Source organism: Thermobia domestica, chromosome 13, assembly GCF_964235325.1.
Source record: "Thermobia domestica chromosome 13, izTheDome1.hap1.1, whole genome shotgun sequence".
NCBI classification, from domain to species: domain Eukaryota; kingdom Metazoa; phylum Arthropoda; class Insecta; order Zygentoma; family Lepismatidae; genus Thermobia; species Thermobia domestica.
The window spans coordinates 201,897,544-201,925,288 of record NC_137466.1 but is presented as its reverse complement, the minus strand read 5'-3'; the positions used below and the strand labels follow the sequence as shown (position 1 = coordinate 201,925,288).

The following is a 27,745-nucleotide window of genomic DNA, read 5'->3' as shown; positions in this document are numbered from 1 at the left end:
ATTCAGTTGGTGTTGAACTCTGCAAAATTGAAGTTTCTGGTACTCGACGCAAGAACAAGCACCAGTAGGAGAAAATAATGTCTGCTTGAGCAAATGTTAAAAGCACAGGCAACATGGGGCATTAATGGGTTCATTATTCACTATTTACAAATATTAAATTTCGCGAATATAAAAATTTCAGAACAGAAAATAATAAACAAATATGGGAAGATACGCCAATCTGTTAATTTTCCCGCAGAATAGACGAAAATTTTCTTCGTTCTAGTACCGTTCTCTGAGTTCAAACTCTTGGACCTTCCAAGTTAACAGAGTCATTTGAAAAGAGTGGCCTTTTTAAAGAGCTATTAAAAGAATTATATTATATTTGAACTCTGAGTAAACATTGGCAAATTGTTATTGGATATATGTGGAGACCAAATTTCTATAAAGGAAGAAAAACGTATAAATATTTCTGGATGTTTCCTTTAAATATAGTGTTATCAACCTATTAAAAAGTGAAACATGGATTGTGAACGCAACTTTTCAATGGCTCAAAAAAAAAAAAAAAAATGTCGTTTGAGGTGAGACTTCCTTTACTAGGTATACGCCCTAATGTAGACCAAGACACAAAATTCATATGAAGAACTGTTTCGTGTGGTGGTGCATCAGTGCAGTGAATTTAGTGAATATCCGGACCTGTAACTATGCTAATGAATTTTATTATAGTGTAAATGCAACTTTTGGAGATTCAACTCGTTTATAGCGTTACTTTTTTCACCTGACTCAGTCAACATAGAGGAAGGTCCAAGAGCTTGGACTCTTAGAACGGTACAAGAGCAATTAAAATTTTCGTTTATTTTGCGAGAAAATAAACAGATTTGCATTTCTTCCAATAGCAGATGTGCATCGATTAATACAAGTGACTTCGGAGGAAGAGCTGGAACTTCTGGACTGTTTTGATAGCACTTACGTGTCAAACACGTATCGCCGTGTTAAAGCTCGGTCTGGGAATTTTGTTTGCGTAATGTGCCCCGTCTATATCCCCCAGACAATTGGAATGTTCACCAATCTACCTTTAACAGCAATTCTAGGATAAATAATATTTGTGAATTATGGAACTAGAAGTTTCATCATCTAGTAGGAATGTCCCACGCAACTATTTGGAAGCTTATTCATGAAATTCAACAAGTTGAAGCAACGGTTTCAGCTGTGCTTCATCAAGATGCTGTGGGGCAACCACCCAAACAGCAAACTAGAAGAGTGTTTCAGATTTTTCAGAAACGGCTCTAATCTTTGTGCTTAACGTATAACACTGGAACTAAATGTTTGAAAAAATTGCTTGTTGTTTCCTATCATGTTATGAATAGTAGAAAATGAACATGTAAACCATTTATTGCATTACTACAAGTTATATTTTGTTTGCTAATTTTTTGTTCTGAAATTTTAATATTGCCAAAACTTAATTTTTGTAAATAGTGATATATAAATCCATTACTGGCCCATTTTGCCTGTGCTTTTAACATTTGCTTGTGTTATTTTACTGTTGTTTGTTCTTGCTTCGAGGATCCGAAACTTTGATTTTCCAGAGTCGAACACTAACTAAATTGTTTTCCAACTTTGATTAAGATAAGGTCAGCTGTTTCGGTCGTTTACTTTCTCTCTACTTAGTTCAACAAAGGTGAAAAAATGACCATGAAAAAATTTCCTGCATGCTAATATTTTGGTGACAAAGTTACAAGTAACGAAATTACTATGTCGAAATTTCCGGTGAGCGAAATAACCTACATGCTAATATTTTGGTGACAAAATCACCGGTGATGAAATTATCTAAATCCGCTAACACCCAACCTTTCAATAAATAAATATTTAAATTATTTTTAACAATTTGATAAAAACTAAATGGCAAGATAAACTTTAAAATAAAAAAAGGTAGGTGGAAGCAACGGGGAGGATTCCTTCAACTTACAAAAGCCGAGGTAACAAGGATCAAACTATTTATAAAGAATGGGGCTGGAGGTAGTTGTATAAGTCTTGTTTTCTCTTTCTGGTCTATTTTTGAGCTGTGGATAAGGTAGTAAAAATTGATATTCCGTGAGGGGATAATTTATTCTATTTGTTACTACTATGGGGGCGCGGTGGCTCAGTGGTAGAGCGTTCACCTCTGGTGCTTGGGCTCCCGGGTTCGATCCCAGCCTCCGCCAAGTGAACTTTGTGGTGGACAAACACTGTGCTCGTGGGTTTTCTCGGGGTTCTCCCGTTTCCTCCCACTTTCTTCATTCCACCATTTCACTCATCTCTCATAATCACCGTCTCCTTTAGCCTAACCGGCATAAGCGTGGGAGGTAAAACTTAAAGATTTCATTTCATTTTTTGTTACTACTATATTCTTCGTTAATATTGTAAGAAAGAAAAAAAAACGAAAGCTGCAACCATTAATAAATCATATTTTCTTTAAATTGAATTTATCATTCAGTAACCCACTTTTTAACGACCAAAGTCAACAGTCTAAAACATTGTATAACAAAAAAATTAATCAATTATTCAACTATCGGAACACTCCTTTACTCCCTTATTTTTTGTAAACTGCAGTTCCAAACAATAAGCTTATTTCGGAAGGTAAGAGGAAATCACACATCAAGCTCGTTCAGATTGTATTAAATCATCATTGTGTCTGTTTAGAAATTTAAATGTTTCCAATCTACATCGTAAAAAATTGAAAATGAAATGAAATGAAATTTTCAAGTTTTACGTCCCACGGTTATGCCGGTTAGGTTAAAGGAGACGGTGATAATGAGTAATGAATGAAATGGCGGAATGAAGAAAGTGGGAGGAAACGGGAGAACCCCGAGAAAACCCACGCACACGGTATTTGTCCACCACAAAGTTCACTTGGAGGGGGCTGTGATCGAACCCAGGAACCCAAGCACCAGAGGTGAACGCTCTACCACTGAGCCACCGCGGCCCTTCGTAAAAAATTCAATATAACTTTTTCCCTGTCCTGTGTCCTCCTCCTCCGAAGTATGATTTATATAAATATTTAGTGATCTCAGATCACTAAGTACAATGATCTAAGATTGTACCAAAAATAGGCCAAATGGATTGAGTTGCTTGGACGTAATATAGATAAATGTGAATTTTTAATCCTCTTCGGCGTGGCTCCCAGTCTGTCATAGGCGCCCGAAGGGGAGGGCAGGATGGTTCACGAAAATGTATACTTAATATAGCAAACCATGTATATTAAATACGAGACATAATATAGCAACCATGGAGATGGGTCCCGCTCTAGGAAATTTTCTTCGGGCGCCCCTGCAGTCTGTTTATTTCATATTGTGACGTACCACTTTGACAAAGCTTTGCTGCAACAGTGTATTTCAGATCATGTTTAATGGAAATAGTATATTGAGAACAACGTGCTCTCTACTATGAGCAGTGAGAAAAAAAAAAAAAAAAACACCCTTGCAATTGTTTGACATGCTGTTGTGTGTATAATATGTTCGTATAGTTATCTACAAAACTTGTCGGTGTTATTCATCCAGCTGATTATTTGTTAGTGTAATTATCAGTAATCATTAGTATATTATTTATTGCATTATCTATCTATTAACATGCTACAATACCAACTAAAATCCATTTCCTGGTCCAAATCTTTCTGTTTCTTCTATGCTTTCTTTTTATTCTTTTACTTTACAACACAATGTTTATAGCACCTGCACTTAAAACCATGGCCTCAGACAGATCCATCTTGTTCAAGCAACTTGAGTAAACTGGAAAACTACCATGTACTCAAACAACAGGCAAGAGGAAGAGCGAAAAATGTCCGCTTCTTTTTCTTCTTCTTTTACGCGCCTATTTTTACGCTAGGTGTATGGGCCAACTTACGGACCGAAATTTACGACATCATTTTACGGACCGAAAATGCGCGCTGAAAATACGCTAGTGTATGTTGGCCTTAACGGACACTGTAATTGGGTTATGTAGCCTGTTGTGTCTAGAAATAAATAAATAAATATTTTATATCCCCTGTGAGGCACGCCGGGACCGACATAAATAATCAGATGAATTTATCAGAGATTATCAGTGCATATTTAGGCGAAATCGATGAACTATCGATCAGATACTTACCATTCGATAAATACTCGAAAAGAAGTGGGAATACAATACCGCGGTACACAAATTATTTATTGATTTTAGAAAGGCTTACTACTCGGTTATGAGAGAAACATTGCACAATATTCTTACAGAATTTGGAATACCGAAAAAAGGTAATTAGATTAATTTAGAGGTATATAAATGAATTCCAAAGCAAAGTCCAGATAGAAAAATGCTTGTACACGAGTTTTCAGGTCATGAATTGCCTGAAATAAGAAGATACGTTGTCGCCATTCTCATTCAACTTTGTTCTGGAATACGCTATAAAGAAAATCAAAGATAGCAACCGAGGCCTAAAACTGAATGGTGTTCACCAGGTTATGGCATGTGCAGATGATGTAAATTTAATAGGGGGATGATAGGAGAACAATAGAAAGAAATGCGAAAGTCTTATTAAACGCTTGCAGGAACATAGATTTGAAAAAAAAATGGAGAGAAAACAAAATACATGGAAGTTTGTCGGGATCGTAATACGGCAAATTATGAATGCGTTAAAATATCGAATAATACTTTTGATAAAGTGGATACTTTCAAATATCTAGGATCAATATTAACAGAGGAAAACCATATTCACGAAGAAATTAAACTTCGACTAAAAGCAGGCAATTGGTGTTATTATTCAGTTCAAAATCTCTTGTCGTCACGAATTCCATCGAGGAATTTGGAACTTAAAATATATAAAACTATAACCATGCCTGATGTGCTGTATTGATAACCAGACGTGGTCGCTTACTGTGAGGGAAAAACTCAGGCTAAAAATGTTTGGAACTAAAATCCTGAGAAGAATATTCGGACCCAAGAGGAACGGGAATGGGGAATGGCAGAAACTTCATAACGAGGAACTGCATAATTTACACGTGTACCGTACATTATTAGGCTCATGAAATCTAGGAGGCTAAGGTGGACAGGTCATGTAGCCAGAATGGAAGAAAGTAGGAACGCTTTCAAAAATTTAACTGGAAATCCAATCGGAAAATAACGTTCACTATTTTAGTTTACCGTAATTTCTTTTTTCTTTTTGTTACATTTATTGCCCACAGTTCGAATAATAAAATAAGTCACCACAATCAAGCACCTTAATTTATACACATAATTACAAGAATTAGTGAACACATCACAACTACCTTTTATTCTCAAATCTACATGGATATTCTTTTTTAGTTGTCATAGCAACACGATAACAAAAACTATTATTACATGACTATATATCGATATCAACATATTATATATTTTCTTCTTCTTCTTCTTCTTAACAACAGATTGTGCACTATTAAACACCTTTGCCCATAATAGCTACAAGAAAAATGGAAGTAATTCACATGAAAATAATGCACAGATATACAATATCGTTGTATATATGGCTCCCGACTAGGACTTCTTTAATTGGTTACAATCGAAGAAAGAATCCTGGACCGTTACGTATTTTTACATACTTGGTTACCTTACTTTTCGAATAGCCCTCACACATAAATTATAATACATATATATTAATTTCATTTTGTCTCAATAATATTCTTATGTTCATTTAATAATCAATTCCATTTTAATTCTATAAAATTATCGACGAAGAGGACTTATTTGAAATACGACCTTTCTGCTAATTATTAAGATCCTAAAATAGATTCTTTAACTCAACATCATTCGGGCTCATTGACAAATTAAATTAAAGTATATCGAAATACTACATAACTTATTTCTTCCATTTAGGCATAATTAGCATAACTTTGATAAACAATATTTGTATCGATGCATAGATGTAAATTGCATAGAATTCAGAAGTATGAATTACAAAGAAATTATAACAATATTCGAAGTGAAAGAAAACAATAACTAATTGAAAATATTTTATCCGACGCCATAACTTTAGCTCAAGTTATATTACCAAAAGATTCCATTAGGTTGCATTGAATCGCACAATCTTGAATACAGTGCTGCAAGCTATTTACTTCATCAGATCTTTGACTCCTATTCTGGAAATTTCTGCCATCTGTGTAGTTTCTGCTAAATCTATTTCGAGGAAAATTAAATTTATTATTTGCCTGATTCCCAAATGTTGTACAATTATTGTTTCTCCTCCTGAAATTAGATTCGGTTCTACTCGTATTACCGGTGGGGGCGCGGTGGCTCAGTGGTAGAGCGTTCACCTCCGGTGCTTGGGGTCCCTGGTTCGATCCCAGCTCGCGCCGTGTGGACTTTGTGGTGGACAAACACCGTGCTCGTGGGTTTTCTCGGGGTTCTCCCGTTTCCTCCCACTTTCTTCATTCCACCATTTCACTCATTTCTCATTATCACCGTCTCCTTTAGCATAACCGTGGGACGTTAAACTTAAAGATTTCATTTCATTTCATTTCATTTTTCGTATTACCGGTATAATTGAATCTATCATTACTTCTTACATTAGGATTACACTCTTCCCCCACATTGATATTTCGGATCGGAATATGATTGGCTTGTTTTCGGTTATTATCAGCTTGGTTTCGATTAGTATTACCTTGCATAATTGATCGAATTTCAAAATTTTGCACTATCATAATTAGATGATTGAAATTAATACATTGTTCAGAAATCAGTATTTGCTGCAACCTAAAAGGTAACAATATCCTAATCGATGTTATAACTCGTGATTCCTGTTGGTATGGATTAATTAATTTCAACTCATTATACGGAAATCACAAAATCGGTAAGACTCTTATCAGTTTTTGGATCATAACGTCTGTTTCGAACCAAAGCGTCTCGGTTTACCAACATAAAATCATTTTCAAAATTTAAAAGCAGAGCGTATCTTGAAATCTAAATAATTACGTAAACTCCCCCTGATGGCTTTACCAAATAGAGCAAATTGGTAGTAAAGCGTGTGGCAAAATTTTGAGAAATTTGGATTTGTCTACACCAATTAAGCCACTTTCTTCGAATTTCTCCAAAAATGTGCTTGCTGGTATGTCTTCCGGCCTTCCACTAAATTGGGTTAAAGATGTTATTTCGCTAAATCTAAAATAATGACTATTATTAGACTGTTTTAAATGTTTAGACTGTACGTATTTGGTTTTCCTACGATCTGGTGAATGCTGTCTTCTCTCTTCTTTTCCGATACTAGAGGCACTATCTTCCCTCTCAGAATAGCTCTCAAGTGTATCACTTTCTTCTATAGCTAGTCTGGGTTCATTTGTCACATGGTCTATGTTGATGATCGGATTACCATTTACAGTGCTAATCTTTTCCTTGATAGTATTTATTTCTTCCTGTAATTCTCTAATCTGATTGCTATGGTCATTAATTTGAGTTTCAACCACTTCTACCGAACTTTGTACGATTGTAAATCTGTGTAGAATTTGTTCCATCATACAGTCTGTTCGTTCTAGTTGAGTGTTTATTTGCTGCGTTATTTGCTCCAATTTATTATCCATTTGCTGTGTCATGGACTGTGTAATTTTGTTCAAATTTGGTATCCATTTGCTGAAACTTAGCATCCATCTGTTGAAACTGAGTAACCATTTGTTGAAACTTTTTTTTTTTCAAATTTGGTATTCATTTGTTGTGTTTGTTGTGTCAGTTGCTCAAATTTAGCATTCATTTGCTGTGATAAGGATTGACCTAACTGTTTTGATAAGGTCAGCCACATTCGTTGTTACCCGGGTTCGATTCCCGGCGGGAGCTCATGTGGTTCGGATTCCACGTTAATCAGTAGGTCCACGTCTCATATAGCCTCGCTGCTAAAAGGGATGCTAAACTAAAATCAACTCAACTCAACACATTCGTCGTTGTATCAGATCCTTGTGTTTCAATATCACCAACTTCAGCATTAATACTTTCGACTCTGCGTATATCCATTTTAAGGATCCGATAAATTTTCCTTTTACTTCTTAATAAAGTATACTCCGTGTTGACGGTTATTTATGAGATTGCTTACTTTACTTCAAACAAATCTCAAGGTATTTCCTGGACGCAAAACACCATCTCAATAATGTAACGTTCACTATTTTAGTTTACCGTAATTTCTTATTTTCTTTCTGTTACATTTATTACCCACAGCAGGGCCGTGCCGTGCGGGGGGGGGGGCGAACGGGGCGACAGCCCCGGGTGCCGAAGTAAGGGGGCGAAAAATTCGGGAGAAAAAAGGAAAAAGATAGGAAAAATTGCTTGGAATATATGTATGGGGGCGCCGTCGTATACTCTCGCCCCGGGCGCTGATTTTCCACGGCACGGCCCTGACCCACAGTTCGAATAATATCCCACAGTTCGAATAATAATATAATACATGTATATCCCTTTTTTAGTTGTCATAGCAACACGATAACAAAAACTATCATTACATGACTATATATCGATCTCAACATTATATATATATTCTTTTTCTTCTTAAGAACAGATTGTGCACTATTGAACACCTTTGTCCACAATAGCTACAAGAAAAATGGAAGTGAATCACATGAAAATAATGCACAGATATTCAATATCGTGGTACATTAGGAAGATCTAATCCCAGATGATACGGCAATATTAATATGGATCTCGCAGAAAAGAAATACAAAGAAACCGAATCCAGTTGTCTAAGGACGGAAGTCAAGGTGAGCCTTTGTGAACGCGGCACTGAATCTCCGGATTCCATAGGCCATAGAGTTAAAGAGGGTAATTGTAACAGACCTTGATCTTGGTGAAAATATGATAAGCCATATAAATTGCATCTGTAATTTGTAAAATATTGAATATAGTCAAACAATTTCACGAATATTTTTTTAGAGACTTTCAACTCAAAATTGAGGAGTCTTTTCATATCTGTTTTAGTGATTATTTATGTCAATGTTTTAGCAACACTGATTTCTATTCCGATTCGTTTTCAAGGGGTTCAGTTTACCAAAACTATTTTGATACATACGTATATTTAATCGATGAATGGGTGAAGTGGTTTAACTCGAAAATGCTATTTTCATTTGCGACCACCATTTACCCATATTTAACCTGCTAAAATAACCCTGAAACTCCCATAACTGACCTATGGTGTGTTGGGGTCCCTGGTTCGATCCCCACCAAGTAAGTTTGTAATGGACATCATGCTCGTGGGTTTTCTTCGGTATCCCTGTTTCCTCCCACATTCTCATTCCACCATTTTTCCATTATCATTCACTTGCCCCAATCATCATCTCCCTTAGCCTAAATATAGTCCTAATAGTGGAACGTTAAAGTGAAAGAAAAGATTTTTGAATTCCCTATATCAACGGAAATATGAGCGTTCTGAAAATGGCTTATTTGCAAATCAGTAATACGATGTAGCGTTAAATTAAGCATTTCATCTGGCTCGCCTGTAAAATTATAAACGTCAAGATAATCACTTACCCCGTACATCGATAATTTATTCTGTCTGTCAGTCCGGGAGACAAGAGATCTCAAAAGCTATTGGGTGGATCATCATCAATTTTGACAAGGCTCAGTTTTGTTGATCCAAACAGAAGGTAGTAGAATTCAACAATTTCTGGTTTAAAAATTGATCACTGTATGGCGAAAATGATAACAGAAAGCTAGAAGCTGTCATTTTTAAAATCAATTAAGTGCCCGTGACAGCGTGAACTTTTCTTCTGACAAACTTCTGAGTACGCCACTATGTGAGAATGCCTCGTCATGTTTGAATGTCTATAAATAATATCATATGTGCATGTGAAATTAGAAAAATAAAATATTAAGACACCCTATACTATACTGACAGGTACACATGATCTCTGCTTTCCAGTTTCAATTGCTCTCATAGAATGATAGGTGTTCAGTCGCTTTTTCCAGAAACTTCCTTTCGGCTTCAGCTTTAAACTGCTTGTTCAACCTTTTTTCAAACGAACTAATTGCGAAACAGACAGAATATTGCTTTAAAAATAATTAAATTACAAGTGCTTTTTGCGTGAATTGAATAACACAAAACTGGCGGAACTTCTCTTTACCGAAAGTAGTTCGTGTGGTTTATTTGAATGCGTTTCCTCCTCAAATTCCATTATAACAATTTTCAGACCTAATATTGACTTTTCTTCTTTTTCGCTTGCTTTATACGAGGAAAATAAACATTTTTTTAAAATGTTGAATCAACATCGTAAGAGTTGCGTATCAATCACTCGAAATTAAACACACTTCAAATTCAATCACCAAAGTCGTCACAATAAAAAAATGCATTGATTTCTTCCTAAATTCTTTAGTTTCAATTGTGTCTGGAAACTTTAATGTTCAAATTCGTAGCCATATTACGTTCCCCTTTGCTTGCAAAGTTCTTATTACTTTCAGGAACGTATTTTTTCTCGAGTGCTTAAGATTATTCTTAACGTCCAAATAGTTTGTGTCTAACACAGTAAACCTAGATGAGCGCCACCATCACCAATGTTAACATGAACAACCAATAAAATTAAAAAATAAAAAATAAAACGAATAATTTAAAAACTAAGCAAAACCGGATACAGTATGGTTAGTGGACATTACAGAATCTAGGGAATGGTACATGTCAATTTCACTATTATTGTTAGTTTCATTGTTGGAAGCCACCATTGTTAAATAAACAATCAACTTTATCTTCCACACCTACCAGAAACTGACCAAACCTGATACATTTTATTTTATTATTTTAGTTCAAGCACAACACAACAGGCTCTAGACCCAATTATTGTGTTGTCTTTGACAACGAAATACATATTAGTACAGAACAATGAGATATACAAATAATTAAAAGAAATACACATTACAAAATAGACAATTTAAAAATACACATTCATATTGTCTTTGACATATGTGCTCTTTATATGCCGTTTCCAAAACATGCCTGTTTAATTGTTCTTTTGTACACACTTTCCGACATGCTAAATATATCAATATTGAAGTCTTTTTCGACCTCATTGTGGAAAGTGCTTATCCCCCATATAGGAGATTTCCAAAGGATATTTGTTCTTGCCTTTCTTTGATAAAACGTAGATGTGTTTCCTATCCTCGTTCTGGTTGATGGGACTTGGAAACAAAGCAACGAACGCAGCTCAATCGAGTCAATCTTATCATGTATTAATTTATATAAAAATATTAGGTCATTATATCTTCTTCTTTCGTATAAAGTGGGTAGTTGATAATTTTCCAGTAACTCTACGTAAGATTCATATTTCGGGTAAAGCCCAGTTTTCCTGTACGTTAGAAGTCTTACGAATTTTTTCTGTATTCCCTCAATCATATCACAGTATTTTTGCATATTTGGTGTCCACACAACAGTAGCATATTCTAATTTTGACCGAACGTAAGTGAAGTACAATTTCATTAAAGTTAAATCATTACGAAACTCTTTACCTAGCCTCATGATAAAACCAAGGTTTCTATAAGCTTCGTTCGTTACTGTTTCCATATGATGCTTAAATGTTAAATTTTGATCAAAGAAAATTCCAAGATCTTTGATATACTTGGGAGAGCTTAATTTTGTCCCATCAATCGCATAAGTATAGTCTACATAACTACTCTTACGTGTAAAACATAGGAAGTTACATTTATTTACATTCATTTTAAATTTATTTTTATTACACCATTCCATAATGTTAGTTAAGTCTTGTTGTACTTTCTCGCAATCATCAATTGAATCTACCTTAATATATTTTTTGAGGTCGTCTGCAAATAGAAGACAGTTAGCATGTTTAATTCTAGTCGGCAAATCATTCACTGCTAAGAGAAACAAAAGCGGTCCGAGATTTGAGCCCTGGGGAACTCCTGACAAAGCATTGAACTTTTCAGAGATGCACCCTTTATAAACAACTGATTGCCTACGGTTACTTAAGTAGGAAGATATTAACTGTTTGTACTCTTGAGAAAAGTGGAAAGAGTTTAGTTTGGCTAGTAAAATGTCATGATCCACTAGGTCGAAGGCTTTAGAAAAGTCAGTATAGATTACATCCACCTGATTACCTTTATCAATCTCCGTTGAGATGTATGAAATATCTAAAGAATGGTACATATCGATTTTACATATTGTTGTTAGTTTCATTGTTGGAGGCCACCATTGTTAAATAAACAATCAACTTTATCTGCCACACTTTCTACCACACACTGACCAAAGTTGTGTGTATACTTGAGTACCTTATATGCACAATACCAAACCTGCAGTCATTGTTGAAAGTGATTGTATTCTTATATTAGTGGTGTTTATTTTCCTAAAACTCTTAATTTGAGCGATCTTTCCTGCAGGGCATGGAAGATCGCGCACATGGGTAGGTGAGATTACACACAATGGTGATAGTTGAACAACAACGTGGTATGATGGAAAAAAATATAGCTATAATACTTTTCAAAAAAAAAAAAAAAAAAAAAAACTGACAGCAAATATTTACAGTATATGCTACAGTACTTTGAAAGCATAATTACAAACTTTGCAAATAACAAACAATCTTGAAATAGGCAGTTATTTAACAGATAAAACCTAATTGAAACCTCAGCCCGATAACCAGAGGACTAAGACAGAAGGAGATGAGATAATTTTGGGATGGGCTGACTTGAATTCACCTCTCAAACGTAGGGGCTATATTCCAACAAACAACTGAAACTTTCATAAGGACTGAAAATGGTTACAATTGCCTCAGCCCATCTGGCCACCCTTAGTTACGGGCGTGATGTACCTTCAGAAAACAACAGTAGCTATTGCATATTATCTCATTATTTTCTCTAGCACGACCCTTACGAATAATATGTCACTTATCTTGCATGCGCTATTTGACCTATTATTGCGTTTGATGAATGTCTGTGCTATCTCCCCTACTTCCTAATTGCGCAAACTGTTCTTAAAGCAGGGATGAAATTTCCCAGATTAGAGGTAAACTAAGTTTCGTCAATGAGGCAACTCAAGTACGCATCACTTTTTGATTATTTGACATCACAACCTTCCTATAACTTTATATCGGACGTTTAGGAAAATATTCGTACTTACTTTGTACCATTCACGCACAAAGAAGAAAATACTTCTGAGCGAACAGCTTCTATCGACTCATGATTTTAACTGACAACACTATTTGGAAAGTTGCCAATTCTTCATTCATTACAACTCGCCACACCATTTCTTTCCCATTCGGTTCCCGCGCAACTAACGTTCCGCGAAATCTATCCTGAGTTACTTTATAGAGATTACGGGTATAATACATTGTAAAACTCAACTAATTACAACATTTAACATCTTATTAAAAATGACTTTCAGCAAAATACTGGATTAACGTGAAAATTTCTTTACTTTCAGATACTTATCGTCTGATACAGAGCAAGGAGGCATCACACAACGATGTTGCTTGCAACCCAACTGGCTACTTCATGTTTAGACCAGTAATAGAAAATGTCGACACCAGGTGGCAGTAGAATGCTTCGGAGCAACAGTGACTCCAGGCGGGAATGGAGACAAAGGCTAAGCTTAAGGATTAGGAGGCCAGGATGGGATGAAGTAAGTATGAAATTATAATTTCCCGTACTTGAAATAATCTAATAAACACAAACTTATGCAGCAGTATTATCACCATCGTACAGTTATTTTTCTTTTTCTCGAAATATCCAAACCTTAGGTTTCAGTTAATAATACAAGAATTCATATGCTGACACGTACTATAAGCCAGATTATAAACAAACAATGGCGGACGACAGAAGGAAACTACAATTTAAGGAAAACACGAAGAGGACACGGAAAACCACGAAGAAATCCGATGACCCCTCCACAGATTCTGTCTTCAAAAAGACGGCGAAGTTTGGTTAGAATATTGGAAGTATAACCAACATAACGGTTACGTACAGTTGGGTTGCATAGTGTCAAGAATAATTATATAATTACTCTGTATGGGAAATTATTAGGGATGTGCACGAGCGAGTTCGAGCGAGTTTTCTTTGAAACTCGACTCGACTCGAAACAGACATCTTTGAACTCGACTCGAGAACTCGGCTCGAAAAATTTCCTCCAACTCGACTCGAAACTCGACTCGAATTTGGTTCGAGTTTCGAGTCCAGTCGAGCCAAAACGAGTCAAATCAAGCCGAATTGTGTGTGTAGTTCAAGTACTCTCTTCAAGTATCTTATATACACAATACAATTATTATCAATGACACTACTACTACTACTACTACTACTACTTCAACTTCTTCTTCTTCTTCTTCTTTTATTATTATTATTATTATTATTATTATTATTATTATTATTATTATTATTATTATTATTATAAGGGCGCCTGTGGCTCAGCGGTAGAGCGTTCACCTCTAGTGCATGGGGTCCCGGTTTCAATCTTTGCTCCCGAAAGGGAATCTTGTGGTGGACGAACACCGTGTGCATGGGTTTCCTCGGGGCTCTCCCGTTTCCTTCCACTTTCTTCATTCCACCATTTCATTCATTTCTCATCATCCCCGCCTCCTTTAACCTAGCTAGCTTTAAGCGTGAACGTAAAACTCAAAGATTTATTATTATTACAGCATTTTTGCTTCGCAATCGGGAGGTCCCATGCTCGAATCCAGAGTTCAGTATCCTGACTGAGTTTTTCCAGGGTTTTCCTCAGTTACACCAGGTTAATGTTGGGATGGTACCTTAAAATACAGACCCTAGACGCCATCCTTCCACTTCGTTTCCCAGTGTTGTTATTATTGTTGATTTGGTGCGTGCTACAGTGTAAAATGGCCTCTGAGATTGTATTTGGTAGCTTAGTAATACATAGATTAATATATCTCTTAATTCTGCAAAGGATGGGTGATGGTGGGCATGAAGTTATACGTTTCCAGGTACATATACACTTCCTAAGATACCACCACCTTTACGATACTTTTTCGATACGAAACAGCCACAAACTTTGTCTCCTAGACTATTGTCATGGCCTGTATATGAGTAACTTATGACTTACAATCTATGCTACATTCGCGAAGTGTTTTCTCGGGATTTGTGTAAATTTGATTCAAATGCAAAGTTCTTCGCGGCCCAATGCATATTGCACTAATTTTAACGGCCCATAAGTAATTTGCATATTTATGGGCCTTCATATATCCGGAATTCAATCATGCACTACTATAACGCTCGCGAACAAAATTGTTTTTACACTAGCTTCTTTAGATGGAACTGGACATTAATGTGAATATATGCAAAACAAATTGGATCAAGTATTGGATCAAAGAATTGTTGTGAATGAATATTAGTCTAGTAGTACTTTACTGAGTAAATAGGCAGAACGATATGGACGAGAGATTTGAATCGGATAAGCACAACAGTGGCTTGTGATTGAAGAAACAAAATTATGTATGTAACACTGTTGTCAGAAATAAGATAAAGTATGAATAATGATAATACATTGTAGATATTTATTATTATTATTATTATTATTATTATTATTATTATTATTATTATTATTATTATTATTATTATTATTATTATTAATAATTTCAGCACGCAAAATGCCACACACGTAAATATTTCGTGAAAGCAGAGAAATGAACTTGTTTTTCCGATTGCCTTTGTAGGTAGCTGTGGGATTCTTCCTGTTATTTGAGGAGTGTCTGCAAGTTTTGACTACGATACCTTTTCCTCAAATAAATGACAAACTGCGGCAGAAAAGTAATATTGTTCTTTTCCTTTTATTATTGCCTACTATAAAAAGGGAAAGAGCTTAAAACTATTCAGTAAAGAAAAGTCTGCACCTCTGTAGAGACCTCTGATTACAGATTCCGTTTGGTGGTAACTTGCAGAGTTGCAAGGTTGTTGAGCAATAAACCACACATGTTCAGTTGCAGTCCAGTCTAAATATGTAAGAGCATTTGCCTCCAATGACCAAACGAATGATAAAAGAGAATTTCCGGCCATACAAAATATTAAGAAGCGAAGTCAGCACTTTATTTACTATGATATTAGAGGATTGAGCGAACATCATAATAATTGTCACTTCTGGTAAAATTAAGTTATTAGGTGGACTGGATTGGTATTTTACCACAAGGTGTGCTCATAACGTGAGAGCTGCTTCAACACGGCTATAGTATAAAGGTGTATACCAGGAGATAAATTGATACTGACATCAATTTGATTAAAGAGGGGTTACATGAGGCATATCCTGTATAGGCCCATATCTATCTTAGAATACCCCGGCAACCCTGCTATTTTTCTGTTCTGAAGGTAGCAGTTATCTGAATCACCGGGTTTAGGGTTGCCAATGGCTCCAGTGGCTCGGCTCACAACCCATCTACTATCGAGCCGAACCGAGAAGTGAGCCGAGCCAACACCTCACCCAACCGAGCCGGCAAAAGCCGATAGCTCACCTGAGCCGAACCGAACCAAGTCGGTGGCTCACCCCGACCGAGCCGGCTCAGGCCATCGACTCATTTGAACTGAGCCGAGCCGGTTGACATCACTACCCGGGTTGGGCTTCTGCTTCGGCTTACATTTCTCATGGCTTTCGCTTTCCAGTTTAATCAGGTCATGATTTCAAAACGAGCTAAAACGAGCTAAACGAGCGAGCCATGTATCAAACTCGACTCGACTCGACTCGAAACTCGATCTCAAAAACATTAACTCGGCTCGGAACTCGACTCGAGAAAACTACCTTTGACTCGGCTCGAAACTCGACTCGAATTCGAGTCGAGTTTCGAGTCGAGCTTCGAGTCGAGTCGAGTTTCAGCTCGACTCGTGCCCACCCCAAGAAATTATGAGGGACCCAAAATTTTGGAAAAACTAAATGGATCCCACCATCAAAGAAGTAGATTCCTAACCTTTGACTAAGATCCTGGATTAAACTGATGGTGATTCATCGAGTTAGTTCTAGAGATTTTGTATCTCCGGAACGGACGGACTAGTAAATATACAAAGGAGTTTTGGTAAACTACACTCCTTAAAATTGAAAAGCCGGTAATCGAGCACAGGCTTTTAAGGCATTATTTGATGATTTTTGCAAAAAAAAAAAAAAAAAAAAAGGGCCTGCAATGTAGTGCCTTACTTTAGCTTTAGTTTTGTCATACTAAAGATAGAAAGGGATATCCATAAAAAAAAAAAACATATTTATTTAACATTTCTTATTTTACTTTAATTACTTTCTATTGTTTAAGGTAATTATTATTTTCTTTAGTAGTCTTTTTTTTAATAAATAAATGATGTAACAAATCAATAGAGGTGGGAAAATCGATTAAAATTTTCCTTTTAAATGTCAATTAATTAAGCAATTAATTAATTCTATATTTTGTCATTTTTAACATTATATTCCGCTAAACCTAGAGAGAAAAAGTAGTTAAAACATAAATAAATATAATTTCTTTAATCTATCACTTGTTTAATAAATGAAAGAAATGATAGTCCTGGACACTCTTAAAATGATTTCATCCGTTTTTATTAAATGAAAGAAATGATAGTTCTGGACACTTTTACAATGATTTCATCCGTTTTTATTAAATGAAAGAAATGATAGTCTTGGACACTTTTAAAATGATTTCATCCGTTTTTATTAAATGAAAGAAATGATAGTCTTGGACACTTTTAAACTGATTTCATCCGTTTTTATTAAATGAGAGAAATGATAGTCCTGGATACTTTTACAATGATTTCATCCGTTTTTATTAAATGAAAGAAATGATAGTCTTGGACACTTTTAAAATGATTTCATCCGTTTTTATTAAATGAGAGAAATGATAGTCCTGGATACTTTTACAATGATTTCATCCGTTTTTATTAAATGAAAGAAATGATAGTCTTGGACACTTTTAAAATGATTTCATCCGTTTTTAGTAAATGAGAGAAATGATAGTTCTGGACACTTTTAAAATGATTTCATCCGTTTTTATTAAATGAAAGAAATGATAGTCTTGGACACTTTTAAACTGATTTCATCCGTTTTTATTAAATGAGAGAAATGATAGTCCTGGATACTTTTAAAATGATTTCATCCGTTTTTATTAAATGAAAGAAATGATAGTCTTGGACACTTTTAAACTGATTTCATCCGTTTTTATTAAATGAAAGAAATGATAGTCTTGGACACTTTTAAAATGATTTCATCCGTTTTTATTAAATGAAAGAAATAATAGTCTTGGACACTTTTAAACTGATTTCATCCGTTTTTATTAAATGAGAGAAATGATAGTCCTGGATACTTTTACAGTGATTTCATCCGTTTTTATTAAATGAAAGAAATGATAGTCTTGGACACTTTTAAAATGATTTCATCCGTTTTTAGTAAATGAGAGAAATGATAGTTCTGGACACTTTTAAAATGATTTCATCCGTTTTTATTAAATGAAAGAAATGATAGTCTTGGACACTTTTAAACTGATTTCATCCGTTTTTATTAAATGAGAGAAATGATAGTCCTGGATACTTTTAAAATGATTTTATCCGTTTTTATTAAATGAGAGAAATGATAGTCCTGGATACTTTTAAAATGATTTCATCCGTTTTTATTAAATGAGAGAAATGATAATCCTGGACACTTAAAAAATGATTTCATCCGTTTTTATAAATAAAAGAAATGATGGTTCTGGACAATGGCGCCCATCAGGGGGGCAAGGTGGGGCGCTCACCCCCCTAGAGGAAATTGTACTTCGGAAGATCGAAAATCCAATAGAATTTTTAGAATAGATACCGCAAAATTTGAAACTATATTTAAAATGTCGCTTATATTTGCCCCCCGTTGGAAACCACAACATAGGCGCCCGTGGTTCTGGAGACTTTTAAAATGATTTTTTAACTTAATGCGAAAAGCTTATATAAAAAAGAAATTGGGTATTTCATTTCGTTCAAAAATATATATTACAAACGAAAAGTTCATAAAGTACGAGTGTGTAAGGCATTAGCTGACATTTTTATGCAAAACAATATTATTATAACATCTGGACTTCAGATTAATATGTACTAAAAACGTCCGAATATACATGTAATTATACACTAAAATTGCTAAAAATGTGCAGTAGAGATAAAAATGTAGCTCAATTTTAAATTAATTATATTTTACTTTCTTATTGAGCAAGCTTATTGCATCTGCCAACGTAAGTTAACACGTTGAATATGTATGTAAAGTAATACATAAGGCGGCATCTATATTTGTGTTAATATAACAATTTCACTAAATTAATTCGCATACTTAATGAATTTCTTCGAGTTGCAATAAATAACTACGTATTTTTCAATATTTTGTTTTCTTTCTTTTAGGTCGCTTAGCACACATATATAAAAAAAAAAATACATTTTTTTTTCATATCGCAAGTTGTTAAATGAAGAATATTTTTACGATGAGATATCATTTTCTGATAAATCGGAAATTCTTGATTCATTATTTCTTGAATCATTTGATTTACATGTCATACATACGTATTTTAGTCCAAAATGTTTGCAGCTCTGTCTTTCGCTTAAATTCTTCTCGAGTTGCCCCCTGGATAGGGATGCGCACGAGACGAGTCGAGACAGGATTTTCCTGACAAAATTCGAGTCGAGACACGGCTCTTCCAATAGAGAAATATACATTTTTCGCTGCGAGACATCACTTTTACAGCACATTTTCGAGACGAGACAGCCACAAATCGTATCTCGTGCGTATCCCTACCCCTGAAAAAAAAATGCATTGTTACTGATGGAAACAGTTCCAGTATCGTAGAGATTTGTAAACTACATTCTTCCCATTGTGTTATTCGCTTTGAGAACTGATTGAAGTTAACTTTGATAAATATAAGTTAATTTTTCATTCTGCCTCAAATGTAGACTTTGACTGCTTGCTGGATACATTGGTATCCGTTCAACTGAGTATCCAGCATGCAAAATGTTAATGAGAAGTTATTTCTTTCGGGTTGGAACTTTAGTGATACGATTTAAAATTGAAATAGAGAAAGGCCAGTCTTCAGGAAAACGACCCGCTCGGGAGAGTAATACTCCCGGAAGTACGTTTTCCCGCGCGCTACTCTAGCCAGCTGTTTTACGCGCTATCCTAGCCAGTTGTTTTAAGTTGGTCACAAAATTTATATCATGGAGTACAAGGGGAATAATACTACTACTACTACTTAACTGGACAAAAGTAAATAAATCACATTTTTTACTATTATTTTCACATTATTTTAATTTAATAAGTGTTATAAAAAATGTAAAAAAAAATGTAAAAAACTTTCCTCGGGCCGGGTTTGAACTCACGCCAAAAAGACTCTTGTTACTAGCATATAGCGCTAGCCCACTTTTTTAAAAGAAAAAGTTAACTGACTCACCGAATGTGTCTCAGTAACTTACTTGAACTACTTATTACTCAATTTTACTTGCTATACTTGTTAACTTGACTTCTTTCCAATTACCTAGAACGACAGGGACACGAACACAGAAACATCGAGGACAGTTAAAATCACAAAGGCTCTCCCACCGGGAATCGAACCCGGGACCCCGTGTACCAAAGGCACACGTGCTAGCCACCAGACCAGCGGGGAGGGCCAACCCACTCGGCCACGAAGACCGACAGCAGCAAGCGTTTGATTTCTGCTATTTTAATGCAACGTGGCAAGGAGTGGATAACGCCAACCAATCAGAACTGTGTTTCTTGTTTCTACTTCCGAGAGCATTACTCTCCTGAGCTAGTCCTTCAGGAAAGAGGGTAATTTGGAGTGTATGAAGAAAATAACTTGGAAAACTTCCACCTATATTGGACAATCCGCTCAGTAAAACTTGCTGAACAATGACTACAAGATTTACCAGTAAACATAGAAAAAAGGTCAAGTGACATTAGAAAATCATATAATGTAAAAAATTAGTTTACGGAGTGATTGCAAAGATTTAAAATGTATAACCACAAACAAACAGACGAAGAAACTGAGCTACATTACAAAAGATTGGAATTTACTTCTTTCAGACAATACACACGTTTCCTGAAGTATACGGTAATGTTTATCCATGTTTCCCACCACGTTAATGTTGGTTCCTAGGCCTAGAACAGGTATATGGAAGTTGGAACAAGGGGTGAGTGAATTACAGAGTTACTGACGTCAAGGGCTGTACGAGAGAATGTATAACATTTTCACAAGAACTGGATAGCCAAAATTGAGAAACTTGCTCATCGTACACTAACATCATAGGAACACAAAAAAACTGTTAAAACTGTAACCAAAATATTTATTTAGTAAAGAAAGGCAGAAAAATCTATTTATTCATCATTTTAGCGGGGAATTTGATTCTTCATATTACGAACTAGTTTCTCAATGTTCCGTGGCACGCTCGATGTTCCAACGCGGATGACATTTTCCAAAAGTGGACATCTGTTATCCACGATATATTTTCAATTCAGTTTAAGATTATATAAGAAGTATATTTTTAATTAGGGTTCAGGCGGTCGGGATCGAAGGATCAGTAGACCGAGACTGGTCCGAAGCCGGCTGTGCAAATGGCTGGCCTAGAGCATTCTAGGGAGCATATCTTTGAGCAATTTCATACGGGAATGGCCTTTTAGAAATGCTTTTTTCGTTGTAGAAACCAGCTTATATATATCTGGAAACAGTAAACATATCTCCTCGGCAATTCCCTGGAAGCTATGACAGTACAAATTTTCTCTCTCTCTCTCTCTCTCTCTCTATATATATATATATATATATATATATATATATATATATATATATATATATATATATATATATATATATATATATATAGATAGATAGATAGATAGATAGATAGATAGATAGATAGATAGGTAGATATAGATATAGATATATAGATATAGATATAGATATATATAGATAGATAGATATAGATATAAGCTTTGGACAAATGCGTAAGAACTCGCAGTTCTTCCTTCCAGGAAATGGTTTTCATGAACGAAGTTTTAAAAAGGGTTAAAGGTTATAATTCTATGAGATATGCAGTCATATGTAGTGACGGTAGAAATATGTACTAAGCTCGCGAACATACATTATATTGCAAGGATCCCCACATCATGACAAAGCCACATATCAACACGTATTATTGATTGTAAACAGTGTAGCAGACGAGAAACCGACACGAAAGACACCGAGGAAAGCCGAAAGAAGACGGACCTCACGAAAGGACCCGAAGAGGACAGATAAAAGCCCAACCACCGAGTGACCTGGCATCAGTCGACCAACTGATCGTAACCTATCCTGAATCCTGGAGGATGCTATGAAGGGAAGGGGTCAACCTACCCATAACTAAACCCTGGAGGCTGCTATGAAGCTAAGGGGATAACCTTCCATACTTCGTGAGGGCTTCTATGAGCAGAGGTTTCCTAGAACCAAATCCTTGAGAACCCTGGAGACTGTTATGAAGCTAAGGGGTTACCCGTACAGAACATTATAACCTACAAACCCTGGTCATTATAAAGACATTTTATTGTTAGAACTTTTGTAAACACAAAAGACTTAATTTTATAATAAAATTGGTGAAGGGATAAAATTCTCGGTCCATTATTGACTCTACCTATAAATCATTGCAATATGCATTGTAAAATTTTCCTCTTTCAGTTCCAAACTAGCTTTAATGGATATCTAGTTAAGACAACATATCGATATCACGTTAGGTTAAAAAGACATGCAAATATTAAAAAACGAAGTTTCCTAATAAGGGTGGTTCAGTAGCGACATTTCATTTCTTGCCAAGGGGCCAAGATTTTCTAACAACATAAGAATTTCACGTTTTTTTTATTAGTACCAGGCCCGTAGCCAGCCCAAAAACTTAGGGGGGGCGACTGAAGTTAGGGGGGCCCGATCCAACTATATGATAGTTCATCACCATATTATAGTTCTTTTGCAAGCTTACTGTAAAACTTTTAGGGGGCCAGCGAAAATTTAGGGGGGGCCGCCTCCCCTAGACCCCCTCTGGATACGGGCCTGATTAGTACCTAGGTATATTAGTACAAAATTTGTTAGAAAAAAGCACACCAAAACTCAGAAGAGGCAACTATTCCCCTGCCCTCCCCAAATGACGACACTGTGGTGACCCCTTTTTTCTTTTCTTTTCCTACACTTAAGAGGCCCGCCCCATCACAGCGAAATTATAATACCGCTAATTTTACAGTAATTATGTGATATTTTCAAATTAATAAATGATAATCGAGAAGTGGAACAAGAGTGCCCTAGACAATATTATTTTACATGTGATACCGTTATCACGACTCACTTACCTGCTTTACGCTTTTCAGACATTTAGAAAATCGGCATTTATTATTGCGTTTCTAAATGGCTGAAAACGGAAAGCTACAAAGTGACTTGTGATTACGGTACCTCATGCAAATTAATATTATCTAGCGCGCTCTTGTTCCACATTTCGATTATATTTTATCTATTTGGAGATATCACATAATTACTGTAAAATTAGCGGTATTTTAATTTCGCAGTTATTAGGCCTCTTAATAGGAACATGTCATGAAGCCCGATACAAATCTTGTATATCTTGTCTAAAGGGATTGAGAAGTAATTGGCGAGTATTTCAATTTTTGAACAATTATTTCCAACTTGTAATCTTAAAAATTTACAAAATGAAATATCAATCATTTATTACATAAAGGAATATATTTTTGTGAAAACATTATCCTTGAAAACAACGTGCACGTGAAGTTCAGACAAAGGCCAGAGCGTAAGAAAGAAAAAAATAACAGAATACATCGAAGGGAGTGCCATCTACAATCGTTTCTCTTTTTTAAAAAATAAAATAAAAAATCCAAGCTGTTAACAAGCTTTTTTACCTGACGTGCTGCCAAATAAACGGAAGGCAACGGTCGAAGGTTTGCTGCAGATAATTGGACACGTGTTCGGGAACTCACAAAGAAAAAAGATTTCTCAAGCCAGTGACATTGCTAGGCGCTTCGAAAGGTGACAATTTTCGCCCCGTGTTTTGTTCAAGAAAGGCAGCAAAATACAACAGCGATTTTTTCCTACCTCCTGCACTAACACAGCCAGCCTTCTCTGTCTCTCTATTATATATATAGAAGAATATAGTGATTTCGAAGACGCAAAATAATGAATATATGTAGAAGTGTTCTACATTATTATTATTATTATTCTTTTGGACATCAAAATAAATTGTGACAAAACAAAATATATTTCCCATATTAACAAAATCGTTTTTTTCATATATATATTTAAAACATTGCTTTGTGGTAAGAACATTTCAGTAAGCGACGAAGCTTCTTAGTGTTTCTCTCTGACTTATTAACATGCACAGTATATATTCTACAGTTATTTGGAACTGAATTAAGTGCTTTCTTTAATCGTTTATGGAAATATTGCAGTAGATTAGAGCAGATCAGAGTAGACCAGATGTTCGTACACCAGAGCGACGTCAGCCACATTGCTTTTCCAGTTCGTTATCTGTTCTTTTACACGCCCGAGTTATCACAATGTCTCGTGCGTCGTGGCCAGTGGATGTTTAGTGACAATCGTGCATTTTAAATCTGTGCACACTTGTGTATGGTGCTATTTATAATAAAATATTTTTATGCTGAGTTGGCAACACTGCTCCACCTATGGCAACAATTTTTATATTTTTTGATAAGTCATTTTTTCTCATTATATTGTGCAACTTTTGTTTTGATTGCTTTAACGGTTTTCAAGATATTTACTTTAAACGTACATAATTCCATGATATAATTCTTTGGATATTCAAATTTTGAAGCCCCCTAGCTCCTATCCTTCTGGTCCATAGCACCTTAAATTTTGCTCAAGTTCATTTCTCATGATGCTCTATCAGATGTGCTATGTGACAATCAAATTTTAGCAACAACTTGTGGGATCCTCCCGTGTTAGTACTTCTAGGTATAACCAGGGGTAAAAGTGAATCTGAAAAGGTAGTGGGACGGATGACATCACGGCGTTCCGGTGTCAATCTGTCCATTGAAATTTTTTTTAGGAAGTGGAGAGACGCCATATATATATATATATATATATATATATATATATATATATATATATATATATATATATATATATATATATATACAGGGCACGCCCCTCTTGTTGTAAATATACACTATCTAAAAGGAGAAGCTACAAACTTCTTGCCATTAATTTTCCGTTTGTTTCTTAAGAGAAAGCAGAGTTTTGCAAAAGCATTAGTTTAAGTCAATTTTCTTAACGTTGAAGGAGAAGGATTCACCAAGCAAAACAATATAGCATTTGTCTAATAGGGGAAGGAAACAGAAGGCAGGAGGAGAGAACATTTTTTCCTGCATATTACTTGCGACCCTCTTTAAATTACTACCGCCCCCCCCCCCCTTCTATGTATCAGCGTTGTCAGGGATGAACAATATCATCGCATGTCACTTTGAAAAGTTTCAGTGTGATTGATTATTTTGATAGTTATTGGCACACCCTCTCACAAATCCTGGATCCGGCCCTGAACCTCTATATATATATATATTGGAAGTAGGGTAACGGCATCCTACCACGTTCCCCCTCGCTTTTATTCCTGAATATAACTAACACTAGCGTCACATACGAAGCAAACAATAAAATTCTAAAGAATTTTAAAAGTCCTTATCGAAAAATGTGAAAAGTCAAGGAAAAAGAGCACTCCCTCTGAAACAATTGAACTTATCACAAGTAAATTTCTAGAAGGCAGTCAAAATGACTGTTGGGTACTTCTAGTGGTAAAACAATTGTTGGTTTCAAACTATAAGATAAAATAGTCAAAATTAAAAGTGCATATATGAGGTAGAATAAGTAAATAGACCACAGGTAGATCTAGAAGGTAAAAACTAGGGGGGCAGCGAGAACCCACTATGATAAATATATCATGAGTTTACTATAAATTTTAAAATATATTTATAAATAACAGCTTAAATTACTTTTGTCACTCAAAAAACTGGGGGGCTAGGTTCCCCGACCCTATACTAGATCCGCCACTGAAATAGACACAGGAGAAAAAGATCAAGTAAATCTGACCACGCTGCCAAGTAGCAACGCTGTTGTTACGTGCTACTCCATGTTCCGTTGTTAGTACATGTTAGGGTTACATAAAAAAAAAAAAAAATAGTTTTGCATAGTTTATAATGTTATCAAATCAAGGGCGCCGATTTCTCTGTAAATTTGGGGGGGGGGCATTCAGATGCAGAAAGTATATATGAGGATTTTAAAACAAATTGCATTCAAATTATGCCAAATATTGTAAATTTACCAATACAGTAAGGGGGCCCAGATGAGCTTTGGGCGGGGTCCGGACCCCCTCGGCGCCCCGGGATCGGCGTCCTTGCATCTACTTAAAGAAGAAAGAATGAAGTTGTAAGATTAGGGAGGTAAATATACTTTTTAAATTCTTAACATGTGTCAACCTTGATCTAGGAACATAATAGGTACTACATATGTTACTGTACAAGAGACAATATTAATTAGAGTTGGGGGCGCGGTGGCTCAGTGGTAGAACGTTCACCTCCGGTGCTTAGGGTCCCTGGTTCGATTCCAGATCGCGCCGTGTGGACTTTGTGGTGGACAAACACCTTGCTCGTGCGTTTTCTCGGGGTTCTCCCGTTTCCTCCCACTTTCTTCATTCCACCATTTCACTCATTTCTCATTATCACCGTCTCCTTTAGCCTAACCGGCATAACCGTGGGACGTTAAACTTAAGATTTCATTTCATTAATTAGGGTTAAAAAGGAGTTACCGTGGCTCCATATTTTTCAACCTTCTTCGGTTTAAAATGTACATTTCGATGAGATGTATCCAATGGCACCACTTTTGATTTCTAGAACCGACCGCTTCAAAGTCAAATTAGGGGTCAAAAATAAAAAGTGGGACCATTTGGACAATGGGGCCCAGTGACCGACTGGCACGAAATGGGTGTCATTCGATTCGTGTTTACATGTACATGAATAATTGATATGCCATTTTCCCGAAAACCAATTTTGACCACGAAAATTAACGAAAATCCAAGGTCCAAAATTACAGATTTTCGTTAATTATCGGGGTCAAAATAAAATTTTCGGCAAAATCGCATATCAATTATTCATGTACGTGTAAATACGAATCGAATGACACTCATTTCGTCCCAATCGGTTACTGGTCCACATTGCCCAAATTGTTCCACTTTTTATTTTTGACCCTCGCTTCCAGAAATCAAAAAGTGGTGCCATTGAACACAGCTAATCGAAATCTACATTTTAAACCCAAAAAAAGTTTTAAAAAATATGGGGCTACAGTAACTCCTTTCTAACCATTAATTTGTTCTTCATATGTGTGGTATTTGCCAGTGTATAATACGTGTTTCCTCTTCTCTGAATATAAGTGAAAATAAATAAATAAATAAATAAATAAAGGAAAGAAATAAGAAGAAAAGTGCATCTTATACATCTATTCAAAGATTTTGCTACATTTAACTTCCATAAGATTTCTGGATTCTGTCCTATTTGGTATTTTCCTTCGCTTTCTGATAGTTTGCAATAGCATCCCATTTATGCACTGTTCAGTGACTCAGTAAACGCCAGTATATCTTCTCAAATAACATTATTGCCTACTGAAAATATCACTATTGCAATATTTTCAAATATAGTAGTATGCTGTGAAAATATATTTTTTCTTCAATAATCATTACAAGAAATAAAGCGTGTCTCATACGGTAGTTAACGCGGTACTTCTTCTATGTAAGCATATTCAGCGTTGACATAGGTAATCTTCTACACAAGTTATTTGGGTGGAACATGTCCCCCGCCAAAGATACCCGCGCAGAGATGAAG

The 27,745-nt window shown here is 35.6% G+C and overlaps 1 protein-coding gene across 1 annotated transcript in view; it reads left to right on the top strand.

Annotated features, from left to right (window-relative positions):
• The window catches only part of LOC145668954 (adenylate cyclase type 5), a gene marked incomplete in the record, with an annotated part of 459,372 nt that overhangs the window by 137,532 nt on the left and 294,095 nt on the right, over window positions 1–27,745 (top strand). The window contains 1 exon segment of the mRNA XM_081737245.1: window positions 13,349–13,546. Coding sequence (XP_081593371.1) covers window positions 13,442–13,546 — 105 coding nt within the window.